Genomic DNA, 15,795 nt, shown 5'->3' on the forward strand with positions numbered 1-15,795 from the left:
AAGAGCTAGGAAGCGACCACGTTTTGAGATGTTCCCTTTGTCGCATATCGAAACATTTGTCGTCGTTCCAAACAACCTAGTGGTGGGGATGAACACGCTATGGAAACATATGACCTGCTATGACTGCAGCGTAACCAAATATGTGCGCAGAATGGATATCAAAACCAGGTGGAATTCCAAGGGGTCGGCAGGTCGACAGGTGGAGGCACTCCCGAGGTTATCGTGTATTGAGTCATGGGCATTCACGCCCCGCCCCAAGCGTCACCAGACTACTTTTGCGGAGCTACGTAAGCCGCTCTTAAGGGATCGCAATCCCTTGCAGCGGATTACAACGTCGCAATGTGATGTACGACAACTATCCTCCCAGTGTTGCAAGTTTCGCACCGTCGCCTGCGGGCACATTGCATAATGCAAGGGCAGTACTTATCTAGGTAGTTGACAACTTTCACACCTCACCGCCACCTGAACACTCTAAGGGCTATACCGGAAAAGGACTTCCTTTCTCCATTCAATTGAATGGACCGAAGCATTATGAGGTGTTCCAATAGGCTCAGATAGCCGGACCACGACACACCATGTGCTCACTTAGATGTTTCTACAAGTAGGCAAGATTCTGTTAGTTCTGTTTCTTTCAATCTCGGGTGGCCCTATCCCAAGGGAGCTTTAAGTACAGCTGTCAATCCCCAACCAACCACGGATTTCCAACGCGATATACAAATCCCAAAGTACTCCGAACGTAAGAGTCATCATGTCTCTCAAGGATAAAGTCATCGCAATTACTGGAGCGGCGTCTGGAATGGGCCTTGAAACCGCCCGTCTTTTCGCCAGCAAAGGAGCCAAGCTTGCACTCGCCGATGTGCAGGAGAAGCCGTTGAAAGATCTTGAAAGCGAGCTTCTGACAGCCGGTGCACAAGTCATGATCCAGATTGTCGACGTCAGCAAACGTGCCGACGTGGAAAGCTGGATCGCAAACACAGTCGAGAAGTTCGGGAAGCTGGATGGTGCAGCCAATCTCGCAGGTGTAACTGGTCGGCAAAGTGCTGTCGCCAACATTGAAGAGGTAGAGGACGACGACTGGGAATTCATTATGGGAGTAAACGTTACAGGTCTGCGGAACTGTTTGCGCGCTCAGGTGCCGCACATGAAGGAAGGAAGTTCTATCGTCAATGCAGCCAGTATACTGGGTCTCATTGGCGCGCCAAAACAGCTGGCATATTGCGCCTCCAAACATGCTGTTGTCGGAATGACAAGGAGCGCGGCAAAAGAGCTAGGACCAAAGAATATCAGGGTGAACTGCTTCTGCCCGTGAGTAGACCCACGGAAACTCTTTTTGAGGTATGTACATACTAACTGCGCACAGCGGACCAGTCGACACCCCAATGCTGCGAAAATCGTACGAAAATCGAGGCGGGCCTGTCGATTATTCATTCCTTCCACTTGGAAGAACTGCACACCAAACGGAGATTCCACCGCTTATCGAATTTCTGATATCGGACGCTTCTTCATTCATGACTGGGACGGCTACGCCAATTGATGGCGGGTGGTACTGCTAGGTCTCGCCATGTGCAGTTTCTCAACCCATGCCAGGCCTAGCTCTCCCGAGGTCGCTTTCAGCTTTCGTCGTGTTTCTTATGTGCGACAATTCGACCTGGCAAACTCTATAAATGGTCTGGAAAGTACAGAAATAAGAGGAATTACGACATAGCAATTAGTGTTTTATCTAACATTCTAGTTACAACATAATCAGTTTTATCTCCCCATCTGTGAACCCTGCTCTGAACCGCGCAACACTATCCCTTGCCAATGTTCAGTACTTCTAGGTACCGCAATACCTGCATCAAATAAGGGTCGCAACCAAGGGACCAGGATCCTTTTAGCAATGATAAAATTAGGTGTCCTTTAGTAAAGTCAGTCCAGGTGCGGAGCCACGTCCTGGCGCCTTCTACCCGAATTTCAACATGCGCGCTTACTGCTGAATGCAAATCACCTCGAAAGTCTGTACCAAGAAGAGTAACATCTCCTGGCTGGTATGAATGCAGTTCATTACATCACTGCCAACTTGGTTTCCCAGCTACTCCACACTAAGGGAGACAAGAAAAGGATGTCGCCCTTAGGCGTAACTACTGTTTACTCGGGTAGCTTCTATTTTGCGACAGTTATTCAATTTTTGTTCTAGTGTATATATGGGTAACAGTTACCAGAGATAGCTGAATCTGCTGTAACCCTGCAGTCTACAATAGTATTCTATAAGTAGTAGCAACGTAACCGCTGCTCATGTAGACTCTTGAAAAACTATTGATGTACACAATATTTTACTTAAGTTTTACCCTATTAGGCAGTCTAGCACTGCGACAGTGGGGAAGAAGTTTAAGCTATTTTTCTATCTATTGTTATCGTACAAAATTACTCCTTTACCACGGAAGCGTCATCTTCTCTAGTTGCAGTAACGGCTTATTGTTTGAGCATCAAGCCCTTGGTTCCTTGCCTCCAATCTCTGAACTCTCCCTCGCGAACTTCTCCTTGCCCTTACCCGGCAGCACAGTCTTCCCCTGGACCTCCTGCTCTGCCGCCCACTTCTTTAGTGTATTAAGATCCATACTCTTCAGAGCGCCTTCATGCGTCGATTCTAGCTTTACTCTCGGTACCTCTCCAATATTTTTATCCGCGGCGCTCTTCCATGTTGAAGCTTCTAGGCACAGTCGTTGACCTGGACCCACGCCAGCTTTTCGCAAATCCGTGCCATTCGAGGACGAGAAGTCCAGGAATCCGTTTGTGAGGATAGCGGCGATGGGATTTTTACTGGTACACATTCCAGCGCTGAATGAGGAGGGAAGATTCGAAGGAGCCTTGGCTTCGGAAGAGTGTTTGTGGAGGGGAGCATTGAGTACTGAGAAGTGTTAGCTGGCAATTGAGAATCGATTTGGTAGAATGAGGTTACGAACCGTTCTTTTGGGTAACGTCCATCTTTCCTTGCTCGTTCTTTCCCGACATGTTGGTATCTTGCTATGGATATTTGCAACTGTTCTACGGTTTAGTCTGCGGTTGTGAGGTGCTGAGGAGATGATATCGGCGCGGATTGTAGAGATTCGTCAATACTATAGTTAATATGTAGTGATGTATGCAGGGTTGATCTGGCAGAAACCCATGTCAAATGAACCTTTTTGTTCCTGCATTTCTACGCTTTACTCGCTTTGCTCAAAGCACGGCTCAGTAATGATGCCTCCATTACCTCGTTCTGATCAATGTCTTGACGTCAGCGATATTGAAAGCGTCAGAGTGTAATTCGACGTCGTCTCGTTGTTCCGTCTAATGTGTAGCACCTATAACAAGACAGACGTCCTTTCATGAACGCGCTCGTCTATGACAATGTAGTCGCATACTCCAGGTTGGCGATATCGTCCTCGACACGCTTTCCCACACACCTCCATGATCACCCGCTAGTCCCAATCCTTACAAGCGTCCTTCCCCGGCTCCAGCGCGTATGCACCCCGTACACACACACACTTCGCACTGCATCTCAAACTACCACACCACATCCAACGGTACTACAACTGCAGAAAAACTACCCACCATCTCTTTGCCTCACCGCTCTCTCAACCTCTGTTTCTCTCCCCTCCATGACACTGGGGCCGCGCAAGACAAATCCTTGGCAAGTGTTACAAGTCGGTATCTGCAAACGCCGACATACCGACAACAGCCTGCGCTCGCTCAAACAGCGATTCAGTCACTGAACCATGGTCATAGGCCAAAGGCAGTGTTAGTCCACACACGTGTTCAAGTGCCTTAGGCTCACCGTCATTTATCTGTGAACGCGGTGACGCAGAACAAAGTTGATTCAAGGCCACACACTTCCGTCTCTTTTTTGACCGAGATCAAGCCGAGATCGATTCCACGCCGTCAACTTGCCTCACGAGCTTTGAATACTAGTGACTTATTAGGTGATTTTGCCATCAGTGGAGACGACGGTCTACTCGAGTCATAGGGGGTAAATGACGTCGATCTCGTCATTTCCTCTCCATCACCAATCTCCCTCACGAAGAGCGTTGGGCGAACAGTTTGGTGAACAGGGTCAACAACGGTGAGAGGAGTGCAGGGCACATGCCTGCCCGAGCAGCCCAAACCGCTCAAGGGAAGAACGCATAGCCAATGCAGCTGCACCTCGATCTGAGATCCAGCGCATGACCGTTACCTTCGGAGAAAGGACCGACGAAAACAAAACATATACCAGCGGTCGGCCGCGAAGAACGCGGCGTTAACGCATGTCCAGCGTGTTACATGAGGAACGCAAATCATCGCAAGCGCACAAGATGCAGGTATGACAATCGCGGAGTATGGAGATCCAAAACAAACTCTACTAGGTCCCGGGTGCTTCCAGGACTAAATTGACCTGCATCGTAGGAGGTTCAGAGTAGCGCAGGTTGACGTATACGACAGATGCAGGTCAATCTAGACTGCTGGTCATGAAGATCCGGGGAAATGCGCGGCGTGAATGATGAGTTTTGCAAAGAGGTGCGTCACCATGTACACCCAAGTAAACTATAGTCTGGAGGTAGTCAGTAGAGTTCGAAGTGTCGTAGGTTGACTTAAGACACCACAAACACCTTCCGTCTCTACAATGAACTACAGTGTTGAACAATACAAATTAGAGAAAGACAAGCTTTCCCGCATTAGTCGCAAGGCTATAATTACAGAGGCAATATCAACCATAGAGACATGCATTGTGAATAACTGGACTAATCGTCTTTGGGTGAATTATTTGCTATGAATGCAATGTGCCTCGCTAGGCCGACACTAATCCGTGCAGCTTCACCTTATGCATCCAAAACAATGCATTAATCGCTCCTACTTTCTCTGCAACTTCCTGGAATAATGCGCCGACAAGCTGTTGTTCTCAAATAATGAGCAACGACGCATTGGAAGCATGGTTCGTCCTATAGCCATGATAGATGTCTAGCCTTGTAACCTTTGCCGAATCTCAGCGACCACGTTCCGAATGCGCGGTTCCTTGACCTTCTGTTCGGCGCGGGTAATCGCATCGCCTATCTGTAAAATGTCCCTACCAGCCTCACAGAAGTCGGGGCCTAGGCAAAGCAAAGTGCCTGTAGCCACAAGCGCGCGATACACGGCCTCGGAGTCGGTAGCCGTAGTGAGAACCTTGGATAAATCGTCGAGCAATGAAAGCGCACGGTCCGCATTGTTCTCAGAGTTGAGCAGTACTGAGTAATTGATGTACAGTGTTGTGAGCGCAATGATCAAGTTTCGGTTCGTAGATGTCAGGAAAGGCGACACTAGTGGATGGATGTTATCAAACTCTGTGCTGGCAAGTAGTCGTCCCTTTTCGGTTTGCAGGAGATTGCTGAGACATCGTATGGCCATCATTGTGTTGTTGGGCGGGGAAGATTCCGTGAAGACCCCTGATTCAAGAAGGTTTGGCAACAGGTTCTGCTCAGGCGACACTAGGAAGGTTGCTGGTTCCTCGAAAGCGAGGACTAGTCGTAATAAGTCCAGTGCAGGTAGACGCTTCTCTGGCGGCCATTGTGTTGCCGCTTTGACAAGGAGTTCCACACCTGTTATGTCGATGCCCTTGCCATTTCCTTTCTCCAATGCTGTGACAGTCGCATTCAGTTGCTCGACATCTGGCGGATTCAGCGAGATGCCTTTCTGTCCATCGTTCACCAAGGCCTCATTAAATTCTGTAAGCTTCTTGAAAATAACCTTGTGGTTTCCAGTTGTGATAGGAAGGTAATCCTTTTGCGGAAGTATCTTAGTGGCTGGTGGCGCTGGTGGAGGCTGGGTCGCGACTTGATTGGCGTCGCCGGGCCGGTACCGTGCCTCAGAACCCCACGGATCCGTGCCTTGAGCACTGCTTTGCCCTAGCGTTGCACCTTGTGTGTTCTGGATGATGAAGTTCGCGACTTGGTCGAGGTATGTGAGCGGAAGCTCATTGTCTTCGATGAACTTGCGCGCAGCTTCGTAGTGGTTCTGGTTGAGGTTGTAAGGTAGCTTCAGTGGAGGCTTGCCGTCTTCGATGTCAACGTCGAAAACGTAGTCGTATTCTTTGCCGGCATGCGAGATCTTGCGTCCACCGCTCCCCGCCGAATCGACGACTGTTCCAACATTCACCCACTGATTTGCAGCTGCGGACCATTGGTATGCAGAAACGTTGCCGTTCATCTCCTTGATCATCTGGACCTGCCCCTCCTTGGTGCCCGATCGCTGTGTGAGGAACTCCGGGCCAGGCAGTTGCTCTTTGTTGATGTCTCCCACGGTCTGCTGTGGTATCGAGGAGCCCTTGACATCGTCGTTGAATTGTTGAATCTCAGCCTCAGCAGCATAACGAGACTGATCACGAGTAAAGACACGCGCAAGCTTATCGCTCGCACCAGTGACGATGTCGCCGTTCTCCTTGCATACAGCCACGGTCCATACTGAGATGGCTGGGTGGGTGATGGTCTGTATGCACTGATTGTTTTCCCATATCCGTACTGTCCGATCTTCGCCGGCGCTCACCAGGCCGCCGTTGGGGAGGACAGCTAGAGAGTAGATGAAGTTCTCGTGGCCGTGCAGCTCCGCCACCTGTTGTCCGTTGAGCGTCCATAAGCGAATGACGGCGTCGTTCCCTGCGGATGCGAACTGGGCACCCGAGGGATGATCCGGAGGTAATCGGCAGAGGGCGCGGACAACTTCAGGTGCCTGGATCGAGCGTACCGGAGATGCGGAGCCCGAAGGCTGGAATATGCGGATCTGCTTGTCTGCACAGCCGGTGACGATGGTATCGCTGTCGTGAGCAAGGACAGCCCACACCGATGCAGAGTGACCCTGCAGCACTGTAGATTCGCCCCACTTGCCTACTTGCCATAGCCGCGCCTCCATGTCCCAGCTGCCGCTGACAATGTATTTTCCATCCTCGCTGACGTCCAGCGCGCATACGTTGTTGCCATGTCCGATCAGAAGAGCGTCTGCATCGTCATCAAGGTTCTTGGTCGGCCGCCGTACGTCGATGATCTGGTCTTTGCCGCCCGACACGACCAGGCCCTCGGGAAACGACGACGTGGGCGGCACGATGGCGAGCGAGTTGACGAATTCCTTGCCGTGTGTCTTGATGGTGCTATCCCATGTTGGCGGGCTCTGTGACTGCTGTGCCCAGGTCCGTACTGTAAAGTCTCGCGACGCAGAGACGATGGAGGAAGGCGAGGGGAATGCGACGCTTCGGACCTGCACGCTGTGTTAGTGGTGGTTCTGCGTAATGCAGGGACCTGATTTGCTTAGTAGCGGATGCAACACGTACATCGTCCTCGTGACCGCGAAGGGTGGCTGATAACTTGAAGTCGGCCATGGTTGAAGCAACGCGGGGTTGCTGCTTGGTGGTGGGAGAGGTCTTAGCAGCGGTGCGGAGAGAAGGAAACGAGCACTAGATAGAGGCGAGAGTTGCACGCATCAAGGCTTCACAGTGAGCGAGATCAACGGATTCGTGGTTGCTTGGACGTGGCCGAGTGATTGCAGTGAGTTGCTTGTCACAGGCACAGCTCCGTGGTTGACGACGTCAGCCTTTCGCGAGACAGCTGTAGCCGAAGCACCCATGTCACTTTCTCATTATGTCAGCCTCGCCTCGCCTCGAATGCTCCTGCTTCCTGATCGGGACTTGATTCCTAAACCCAGCACCAGACGTGAAATATCACCAGTGCTCTTTTTCTCTTGTAAATACAGGCGCATCTTGGTACCTCACGTCTGGTTGCTTGGCTTTCAGGTACTCGTACGAGTGGCTTGCGGCTGAGCATCTGCTTTACCAATAGCGCGAACCCTACCGTTACCTCAGCTCTCGCTTGTCTGGCAAGATGCATCTAGGCTAACGTCCATTTCACGATAATCTCAAATTTCCTTACCATCGGCCTGGTACTGGGATGCGGGAAGCCCTCGTTTTCGTATTCTGCCACGTGAGGCGCTGAGCCACAGCATCCGGGGTTCGCGAAGCGTCCTGCTGGACAGCTGGCTCCAGGCCACCACTCCTCCCACCATGCGCATGCAGATGCGCTCGAGAAACCATTGTTCCCAATCATTGATTAGAAATTGTCAAGTCTTTGGGGTCGCCGCAGATGCGCATTAACCGCCATGCTGCATGTGATACTACGCCGTTGGAAGATGCACCTTCGGAGACTTGTCAGCTCCTGAAACCGGGGTAGATAAGTCTACCCGAGCATAACCTCATCACGGCATGTTGAGACGAGAACATGTAGCGACGTTGGTATTTTCCTAGGAGAAGCACAACATTCGGCTGTGATGCCGTAGCTAGGTAGCGCAGCAGTTCTCTCTGCTCTGGTACGCATCCCAAAGCAGCTCGGATCGTCGGTGGTGGGCCCAGAACACCACCCACCAAATATCCTGCCAAACGTCAAAGTCTTGGTGGCTCCGTTGTCGTGCAACACCGGCTGGAGGTTTCCATCTCAACATGGGCCCCGCACAGCCCACGACGGAATCCTCCGCCCCGCCTCTGTGGCTCGTCTCCATAACGGAGGGCGGCCAACGCGTTTCGCCGACCGTCTGGAGTCAGTCAGTACCAGCGGTAGCTTTTCATGCGCAGGGCAAATGATTTCGCATCCCCTTCCGAATTTCCTGGTCATTTGACTCTAGCTGCTCTGCTCGGCCGCTACTCGACGTCCCTTGCGCCTCGCCTCCACCCAAAGGGTCGTGTTCGGCATCGCGCTGCAGCCACTAAAGCAATAGCCTTTCGCGTGACATTGCCTACCCTGCTTTCCCACGATGCGCTTACAATGGACCGCCCGGTTTGTTCTAGCCCAGCCCACGCTACACTTGCGCCAAGCCACTCAAGTCCTCTGGACGAAGCGTTGCGTGTCAGCTCAAATTTTGGGCCGTCCTGGAGCGAAGGGACACCCTGTGACTTGTCTGGAAGCGGTCTATGCAACCGCCCATGTCACTGAGATGAGTGCGCCATCCAGAACTGACGCCAGCGTGCCATGGCTGGAGGGACGGCTGCATGCCTACAAGAGCGCGAACACTCCTCCCAGATCCGTCCTGTCTTCTGCTCCCACCTTGATCTGCAATATCTAAACAACTCTCCATACAAGCTCTTGGCAACCAGTAATCTCGGCATACATTCAGTCCGGCTGCATCGACCACAGCATAGTTTGCCTGCACCTGGCGATCTCGGTATCCTTGCCTCAGCCTTACCAATTGCTCGGAACTCGCGCGGCGCCTCCGTGATCAGCGGCCGACCCCTACGTACCCCTACGCGTTCGTGCGTAAGGTCAAAATCGTCACACCTGTGACCGTTGGCCTTTTATTTTTCACAACAGGGTCTTACGAGCATTTGCTTCAAGAAGGCTTCCCCCGCCAGCTCAAACTACACAAGTAACACCAAGAACCAAATTCACACCTACCTCCACCACCCCTCACACATTATACAACACTACCACAATGGACGCACCAATGATCGAACTCAAGTCGGCCCTGGCCTCGTAAGTCACACCCTTTTGCCCTTTCAATCCCCAGCTAAGTCTGTTAGACTGTTTCAATGCGGACAATACTCAGATCTGACCATTGTGTGTGGTGCGAAAAGATATCCAGTTCACCGTATACTCCTTGCAACCAGATCTACCTTCTTCGAGGGAGCCTGCCGCAATGGCTTCAGGGAGGCAGAGACTGGAGTCATCGACCTCACCGAAGATGACGCAGAGGCTGTTGACCACATGGTACACTGTACGTATTAGTGTGAGAGGGCGGGGTTTGCGAGTGTGCTAATTGCTTCTAGACTTCTATCACATGGACTACCTTACCAAGAAGTCACTCTCGCGCCGCTCCTCACAACGGTCTAATCGACCTACTTCTCTACGATCCTCCATCACCAAGAAAAGAAGCCCACCCAAGCAGCTTAATCTCGCTCAAGTAGAGGATCCGCTACTTGCGCTTGTGGCCGCAGCCAACAACTCGATGCCATTGACTCCTCCCGCAGACGAGCCCATATTCCAAAATCTCGATGCCTCCACCAAGATGCCCGACACGCCGATGGCCGATCAGTTCTTCGAGGATGATGATTCAGAAAGCGAGCAATCAGAGGCCGAGTTTGACATTGAGACTACGCATCTTGTTACACATGCCAAGGTCTACGCCATTGCTGAGAAGTACGTACCACCCTTCGTCATTCTTTACTTTTCTACATTTTGCCTGAATGCGCGCCTTGGGTTGCGGGGGTGTTTTCATCTGCGCCTGCAGCATTCCTTCCCATGGCTGGGGTGTGCAGCGCATGGCACGGCGGTTTGAAACACCGACAAACCCCGCGATGTGCGTCACAAGCACTCCGCTTGCCAATCACGCTTCGAGATCCACCCTCCGCCCTACCTTTGCACACACAGCCCTCTCTTCTGTTTTGCTTGTGTACGATTCCCAGATCGGCCAATGGCATTTTGTGGTTATCAAGCCTCCATGGCTGCATTTTCGAAACTGTCCGCGTCAGCGTACAACACTCTCCAATCACGCGCCTATCATGCATCACGCACTTTGGGACTGGTTTGCTAACGGTTTATGGCAGGTACGGCATCGCAGGCTTGAAAGCGCTTGCGCGTAGTAAATTTGCAGACGACGTCGAGTTGCACCTCAGCAGTGCCGAGTTTCCAGAGGCTTGCCAAGAGGCGTACGAGTCTACCTTCCACACTGATCGTGGTCTGCGAGACGTTATCATCCAAACCTTCCGTGCCAACCCCAGCCTCTCGCTACGTCCCGACGTTGAGATGGCGGTGCGAGAAACGCCCGGACTTGCTTTTGAGCTCTTCCGCATGGCGAGCGGTCTCCCTGTCTCATCCTGAAAAGTGGCCATTACTCTATCTGCCGTCCCAAGCCTCTTATCACTGCTCTACAGCCCACCCCAGCACCTGCATCGCCGCTGCCGCATGCATACGCCCAAAATTCACGCTGAGTTTCGTCAGCTCTTTGTGAAGAATCCTACGCGCGTCCAGCAAAGGGACTATTCCGCAAGAGTCCCGCATACAAACGCCTGTCTTGGCTAAGACAACGTGTTTCACGACATCTGCAGTCAACCGCCGACGTGATGCGGGGTCAGCATGTCTTACCTACCACGTCGAGCCGCGCAGCCGCGTAGTCCAAAGTTACACCCGGCGCGCTCCAGCCAATGGGGGACTTCTGCCGGTTCTTCATCAACCCTGCCCGTTGAGGGCTCTCTTATTCTTTCTTGTCCACTATGTAGTACTTCTAGCGATACCAACTAGCGAATCGATGTTCAATTTTCTGTTAAGTCTGAGTTAGATCAATTCATCCATATCGATCCATCTCTTGCCTCAAAGCTTTGCCATGAATTTTCACATCGTTCTCCAATGACATCTCATACGGCTGTGCCAAAGGTGGAGCTGCATGTCGCGACGTCATCCCATCGTGCCACCCTTGCTGCATAGATGGGGTTTGTAACGATCCACAGCATGGCGCCCGCATGTAAGCCCGAGATCGCACATGACTCGGTCCTTCCCCATCAGCCATCGGTCATACAAATCAGGAGTCCAACGCCTCCTTCTGGCGCCTAAGGCTTCCATATCAAGAGATCTGCGACCGTTTCGGACCGTTCCTTGAATTTTGCTTATGGCAGAGGGGGATCTACATTGATTATTGGTATGTGGCTTTGAAATCAAGATGACGATCATGCACCGTGTTGGATACAAGATTCGGGACTGCTGTAGTGCTCAAGTGAATATTTCGTCCGGTATTTTGTGGCTGGCACTTATAAACTGAGGAGCGTAGGTTGACGGCCAGAGGGTGCTTTCTTTCGATCTTTGTTGTTTGAGGGTTGGCTTCATGTCTGGCTGTGATGCACGCATGAATTGCCTAACATCTATCACTCAGTATCTCTCGCGAGAAAGCATCGCGGTAGATCAAATCTTAAATTAAATACAACTAGCAGAGATAGTTATGATGAACACTGTACACCAGTGTACCTGAGGCAAAGCCAGTGATAGATATATACAAATGTATCTATACAGTAATCGACTACTGTGCCACGATCGAAAATTACTTGCCAAAGCCACTCTCATTGTTGGAGACCATCGACAGAATTGCTGGAATAGCTTTGAACGTGGCTGTGTTGCTGGGCGACGAAACTAGTACACTATGCGCCAACCGATCGTCTTTCTAAATGTGTGAGCAGCATGACGGCATTGATTTGGAACGATAGCCGGTGCATGCGAACAGGTGGAAGAAATCCGTGCTAAACATCGAGAATCATATTCGAGTTGAGCGTCGTGATGGCTGAGAATGGGCAGCCAGCCGACTGTTGTTGTACTTCAGCACTATCATTGCTCTGTACTGCTTGGCGGGACGCCCCTATGTAGCGGGATCTGCAGTGGGACACCGTTGAAAGCTCGATGTTTGTGTGACCCAGGAAAAAGAATATGACAGTGTATAAGCTGGCGATGAGATTTGGTTACGCAGAATGGATCCGGAGCACCCTTTGTATCTTATGATGCTCAGTACTCATCATTTCTTCCCAGTTGTTCCACAGCCTTGTCGAGAACAGAGCATAGGTCTTTGATTTGAGCAACGCTTGACGTTCTTGTAGCCTCCTTGCAGACTTTTCGAATTCCAACACCGGCAAACTCCTCGGGTGCGATGCGATCTCACACGTCGTCAACCACCCATCGCTATAGCTGACCCTGTCTCCTTCGTACCGAACTTCCGTCATTGAATTCTGCCCACCCGAACATCGCCAGCCATGCCGTAACCGTTCAATTAGTCGTCAATCGGAGCAGTTCGTCGAGAGGTAACTCCGATACTAGTGGATTTGTGCACAGATGATGCCACCGTCGTCACTCCATTCCGTTGAAGAAGCTACTCGACCAGCTACTCATGAATGTCGACACCCAACTCTTGGAATTCGATCTCAGCAGTTTGACCTCGATGGAAAGACCACTCGGCTTTACCGATCTCTTACGCAGTCGGAGCAATTTCATGATGGATGGCTCAGCCAGCACTCACCCTCTTCAGCCGTACAGACCTAGCGCGGAAAGTGACCTAACTCACGCTGCAACCCATCAACCACCTCTCTAAAGTTCCCTTCCCCACACCTTCCGCAGCAGAATACCCAGCACTCCAGATGTTCTTTTGGCATGCACATGTGTACATGGATGAGACACAATGTACCTTTCGCAGGTGACGAGCATGGTTGACTTGGACCGAATGAAGTACTTTCATATCTACGTATCCAGGTTAAAAGAGTTTCGGGCCAAAGACCAGTCTCAAGGAAGGAGATTCTCGAAATTCTGTCCAGTAGGGTTTAGAGTTTGCGCATCTTAAGCCCGTCCGCTGAAGTTATGAAGGATTCCGAAGACATGTTTTTGGAAAGTGCCGAATTCGTATTTCCGAGCTCGATGGAATGAACGAGAGCGTAGATATTGACCATAGATAAGGAGAACGGATGGGTACACCAAGGGGCGGGGAGGTGGTCATGTCCGAGAGGTCGATTGAACGTGTTCGTGATCATGATGCATGGATGTTATCCAGGTTTTGGTTGCGGTAAGGCCATCATCGCGTAAAGGTCCCGTGAATAACTCCTCGAGATTCTGGGAGTTTTTGATTGAGAGTCGAAAGACAGCACAGCAGGCATCAGGCGGGGCAAGGCATGATATAAGACGGTCATAGTCTTGGGGATCCGAGGATGCCCTAACGCTAGCGTGGTTCGCGCTGACACCTGCATACGTTAAATCTCCGAAGCCGAATAGTTTCACGTTACATCATTAAGAACGTTGAGTTACTCTCCGCAATAATTTTGTATCTGACAGTGGTTCCCGTGTTTCTAGGGCTCGAAGATGCACCCTCACGCTTCCGGTTGCGGCGGGCCGCTCTTGCTTGACCCTGCACCACTGCACACTAGATGCGTAGCCAACGCGACAATCGTCAGCCAAGAGCGTCAGCCTGGCCAACTTCAGTCACCTCCACGCAATCGTGGTAATGCACATACGAGCCAACCATCTAGAAACCTTTTACAGAATCCCAGGATAACTTGAAGACTGAACCGCGCATATTTGAAGATTCATGCACGTCAGGTGAGTTGGTTCTGTAGCTTTCTGTAGCATTTCCTCATTCTTTCTGGTTCTGGATTTGTTGTAAATGACGTCCGTAGATGGCTTCCTCTTTGGTACTTCGACATGTGCAATGATACCTACGGGCGCTGGCCACTTACTCTTTGCAACAATTACCCCATTGCGACCGACTTAAATGTGTCCATACCTTCTACGAACTCTTTGCACAGGATCAACGCACTTTCTCTGCATGCAAAGGCCGTGCTGAGTTATGGAGCGGTAAACACAATAAAACATGTTGCTATCTTCTAACCCTTCTTCTTGTCGAAAACTCGCTCAGAACATCCAAATCGTCCAAATTGGCACTGCTGTATCGATCAGTTTTGGCTTCTCAGATCACGCACTACACATACGCATCTTTCGCATTACAATCATCATATCAATGACCAGAACGTCGGTCCCTCACACAGATGTCGACGTCACATTTCCTCATTATACCTCTCTGCTACCATACTTCGGCAACCATCCACCTGCTCTCGAAAAGAGGGATCACCATGATCTACCCTCAGAGAAGACTAGTAGTACCGGCGCCTACGAACTACTTCAGGCTCGCATTGATAACGACGACGAATCGAAATACGGCTTCTGGGGCGAGTTGGATGAAACTAAGAGTTCGTCTGAGGTAGACCCATCGTACAACAAGCGATCGTTTGTGAGCGAATTAGCCACATTCTGCTGCTTTTGGTGTGCATTTTCCGTCCTTATGTTGGGTGCCTTTGGGATCTACTTCGCTGTCGACCTTGCCTTCAGCCGTTATGGGCTAGGCACAGGGATGGCGGAATGGGCCATTCACAGACACCAGCTCCCACCAAGCACATCATATGGGGTAAGTCGACCGCAGCATGGTAGTGGTATCGACACGCAACATGCTGACACCTAGCCTGCTCTAGATCAAATTCTGCCTCGAGTCGCCGAACCGTGAAGCACCTAGTGCGCAGGCCTGGCGCTACATGAGAGCAGCTGCTGGTAACTTTTGTGCGACCGATACCATTGACTTTATCCTCGACTCCAAGGAAGCATGGAAGGTTCAGCCGGGTGCTAGTCTGGTCTTGCGAAATGAGGAGCCATATCTTGATCAACTCGAGAAGACGCAGACGCCCACAGTCTCCCGAGAGCAAGTACAGGTTCCTTAGCTGGGTGATGACCTTGCTGAAGAGGGTCAGTTGGGACGATAGGGCTGATTCATTGAACATGAAAGTTATGTCGCACCACAAATACTTTGCAGGCGGCATCTGGTATTTAGCATACGTCATTGCTTGCTTAGCATATTTGCATAAATGTCATTGATTCTGTTCGCTTCTCCATATTCCGATTTCTTTAGAATCACCAGGCTCTCCTACGCCTAGTACCTGCTGACCGCACTCCATAGCATGGAGCCTTCAAAACATCATACTCCGTTAGTCTTGATCGAATGTGTATTCTGCGAGAGACCCTTGCATGTACGTTTGTTCTGTCGTCCGAGTGTCTGTAGACGATGATAGGATCGCTGGAACAAGAATGGGCGCTGGCAGTGAGGGCTGATATTTGTTCAGCTCTGGTATTTTGGAACACGCGCCGAGTTCCTGGTAGTCATAATTTTCGCTCAGGATACATTTGAGTGGCTCAAGTGGTGGGAAAACTTTGCTGTCATCAAGAAGTGGTACTACTTTCGAAACCGTGATCCAGGGAACCGTTTGTAATTCTCACAGTCTTTCCGCGTATT

At 51.0% G+C, this 15,795-nt stretch overlaps 6 protein-coding genes across 6 annotated transcripts; 4 read left to right on the top strand and 2 right to left on the bottom strand.

The window, feature by feature from the left end:
- Positions 1 to 748: 748 nt before the first annotated feature.
- Positions 749 to 1,553, top strand: CC77DRAFT_944401 (NAD(P)-binding protein; the record flags this gene model as incomplete). The annotated part of the gene is made up of 2 exons (XM_018534968.1): positions 749 to 1,305; positions 1,361 to 1,553. 2 exons carry the CDS (start codon positions 749 to 751, stop codon positions 1,551 to 1,553), a joined length of 750 nt encoding a protein of 249 aa, XP_018381885.1.
- Positions 1,554 to 2,465: 912 nt separating this feature from the next.
- On the bottom strand, positions 2,466 to 2,991 carry CC77DRAFT_1064926 (hypothetical protein; the record flags this gene model as incomplete). Its single annotated transcript, XM_018528771.1, has 2 exons — positions 2,466 to 2,887; positions 2,943 to 2,991. 2 exons carry the CDS (start codon positions 2,989 to 2,991, stop codon positions 2,466 to 2,468), a joined length of 471 nt encoding a protein of 156 aa, XP_018381886.1.
- A 1,959-nt stretch (positions 2,992 to 4,950) lies between these two features.
- On the bottom strand, positions 4,951 to 7,336 carry CC77DRAFT_944214 (phospholipase A-2-activating protein; the record flags this gene model as incomplete). Its single annotated transcript, XM_018534956.1, has 2 exons — positions 4,951 to 7,215; positions 7,289 to 7,336. The coding sequence occupies 2 exons, from the start codon at positions 7,334 to 7,336 to the stop codon at positions 4,951 to 4,953; spliced, it is 2,313 nt and encodes a 770-aa protein (XP_018381887.1).
- Positions 7,337 to 8,669: 1,333 nt separating this feature from the next.
- CC77DRAFT_1023828 (hypothetical protein) lies at positions 8,670 to 9,473 on the top strand. The gene has a single exon (XM_018525740.1). The coding sequence runs from the start codon at positions 8,758 to 8,760 to the stop codon at positions 9,064 to 9,066; it is 309 nt and encodes a 102-aa protein (XP_018381888.1). The 5' UTR covers positions 8,670 to 8,757; the 3' UTR covers positions 9,067 to 9,473.
- Positions 9,433 to 10,817, top strand: CC77DRAFT_944110 (hypothetical protein; the record flags this gene model as incomplete). The annotated part of the gene is made up of 4 exons (XM_018534945.1): positions 9,433 to 9,473; positions 9,521 to 9,714; positions 9,767 to 10,136; positions 10,544 to 10,817. The coding sequence occupies 4 exons, from the start codon at positions 9,433 to 9,435 to the stop codon at positions 10,815 to 10,817; spliced, it is 879 nt and encodes a 292-aa protein (XP_018381889.1).
- A 3,658-nt stretch (positions 10,818 to 14,475) lies between these two features.
- On the top strand, positions 14,476 to 15,226 carry CC77DRAFT_944011 (hypothetical protein; the record flags this gene model as incomplete). The annotated part of the gene is made up of 2 exons (XM_018534939.1): positions 14,476 to 14,919; positions 14,984 to 15,226. 2 exons carry the CDS (start codon positions 14,476 to 14,478, stop codon positions 15,224 to 15,226), a joined length of 687 nt encoding a protein of 228 aa, XP_018381890.1.
- Positions 15,227 to 15,795: the final 569 nt, after the last annotated feature.

The sequence above is a fragment of the Alternaria alternata genome (genome assembly GCF_001642055.1).
Source record: "Alternaria alternata strain SRC1lrK2f unplaced genomic scaffold CC77scaffold_21, whole genome shotgun sequence".
Taxonomy (NCBI): domain Eukaryota; kingdom Fungi; phylum Ascomycota; class Dothideomycetes; order Pleosporales; family Pleosporaceae; genus Alternaria; species Alternaria alternata.

Coding starts and splice junctions, on each gene's coding strand:
- CC77DRAFT_1023828 (XM_018525740.1), top strand. CDS start 8,758: ATGCGCTTACAATGGACCGCCCGGTTTGTTCTAGCCCAGCCCACGCTA.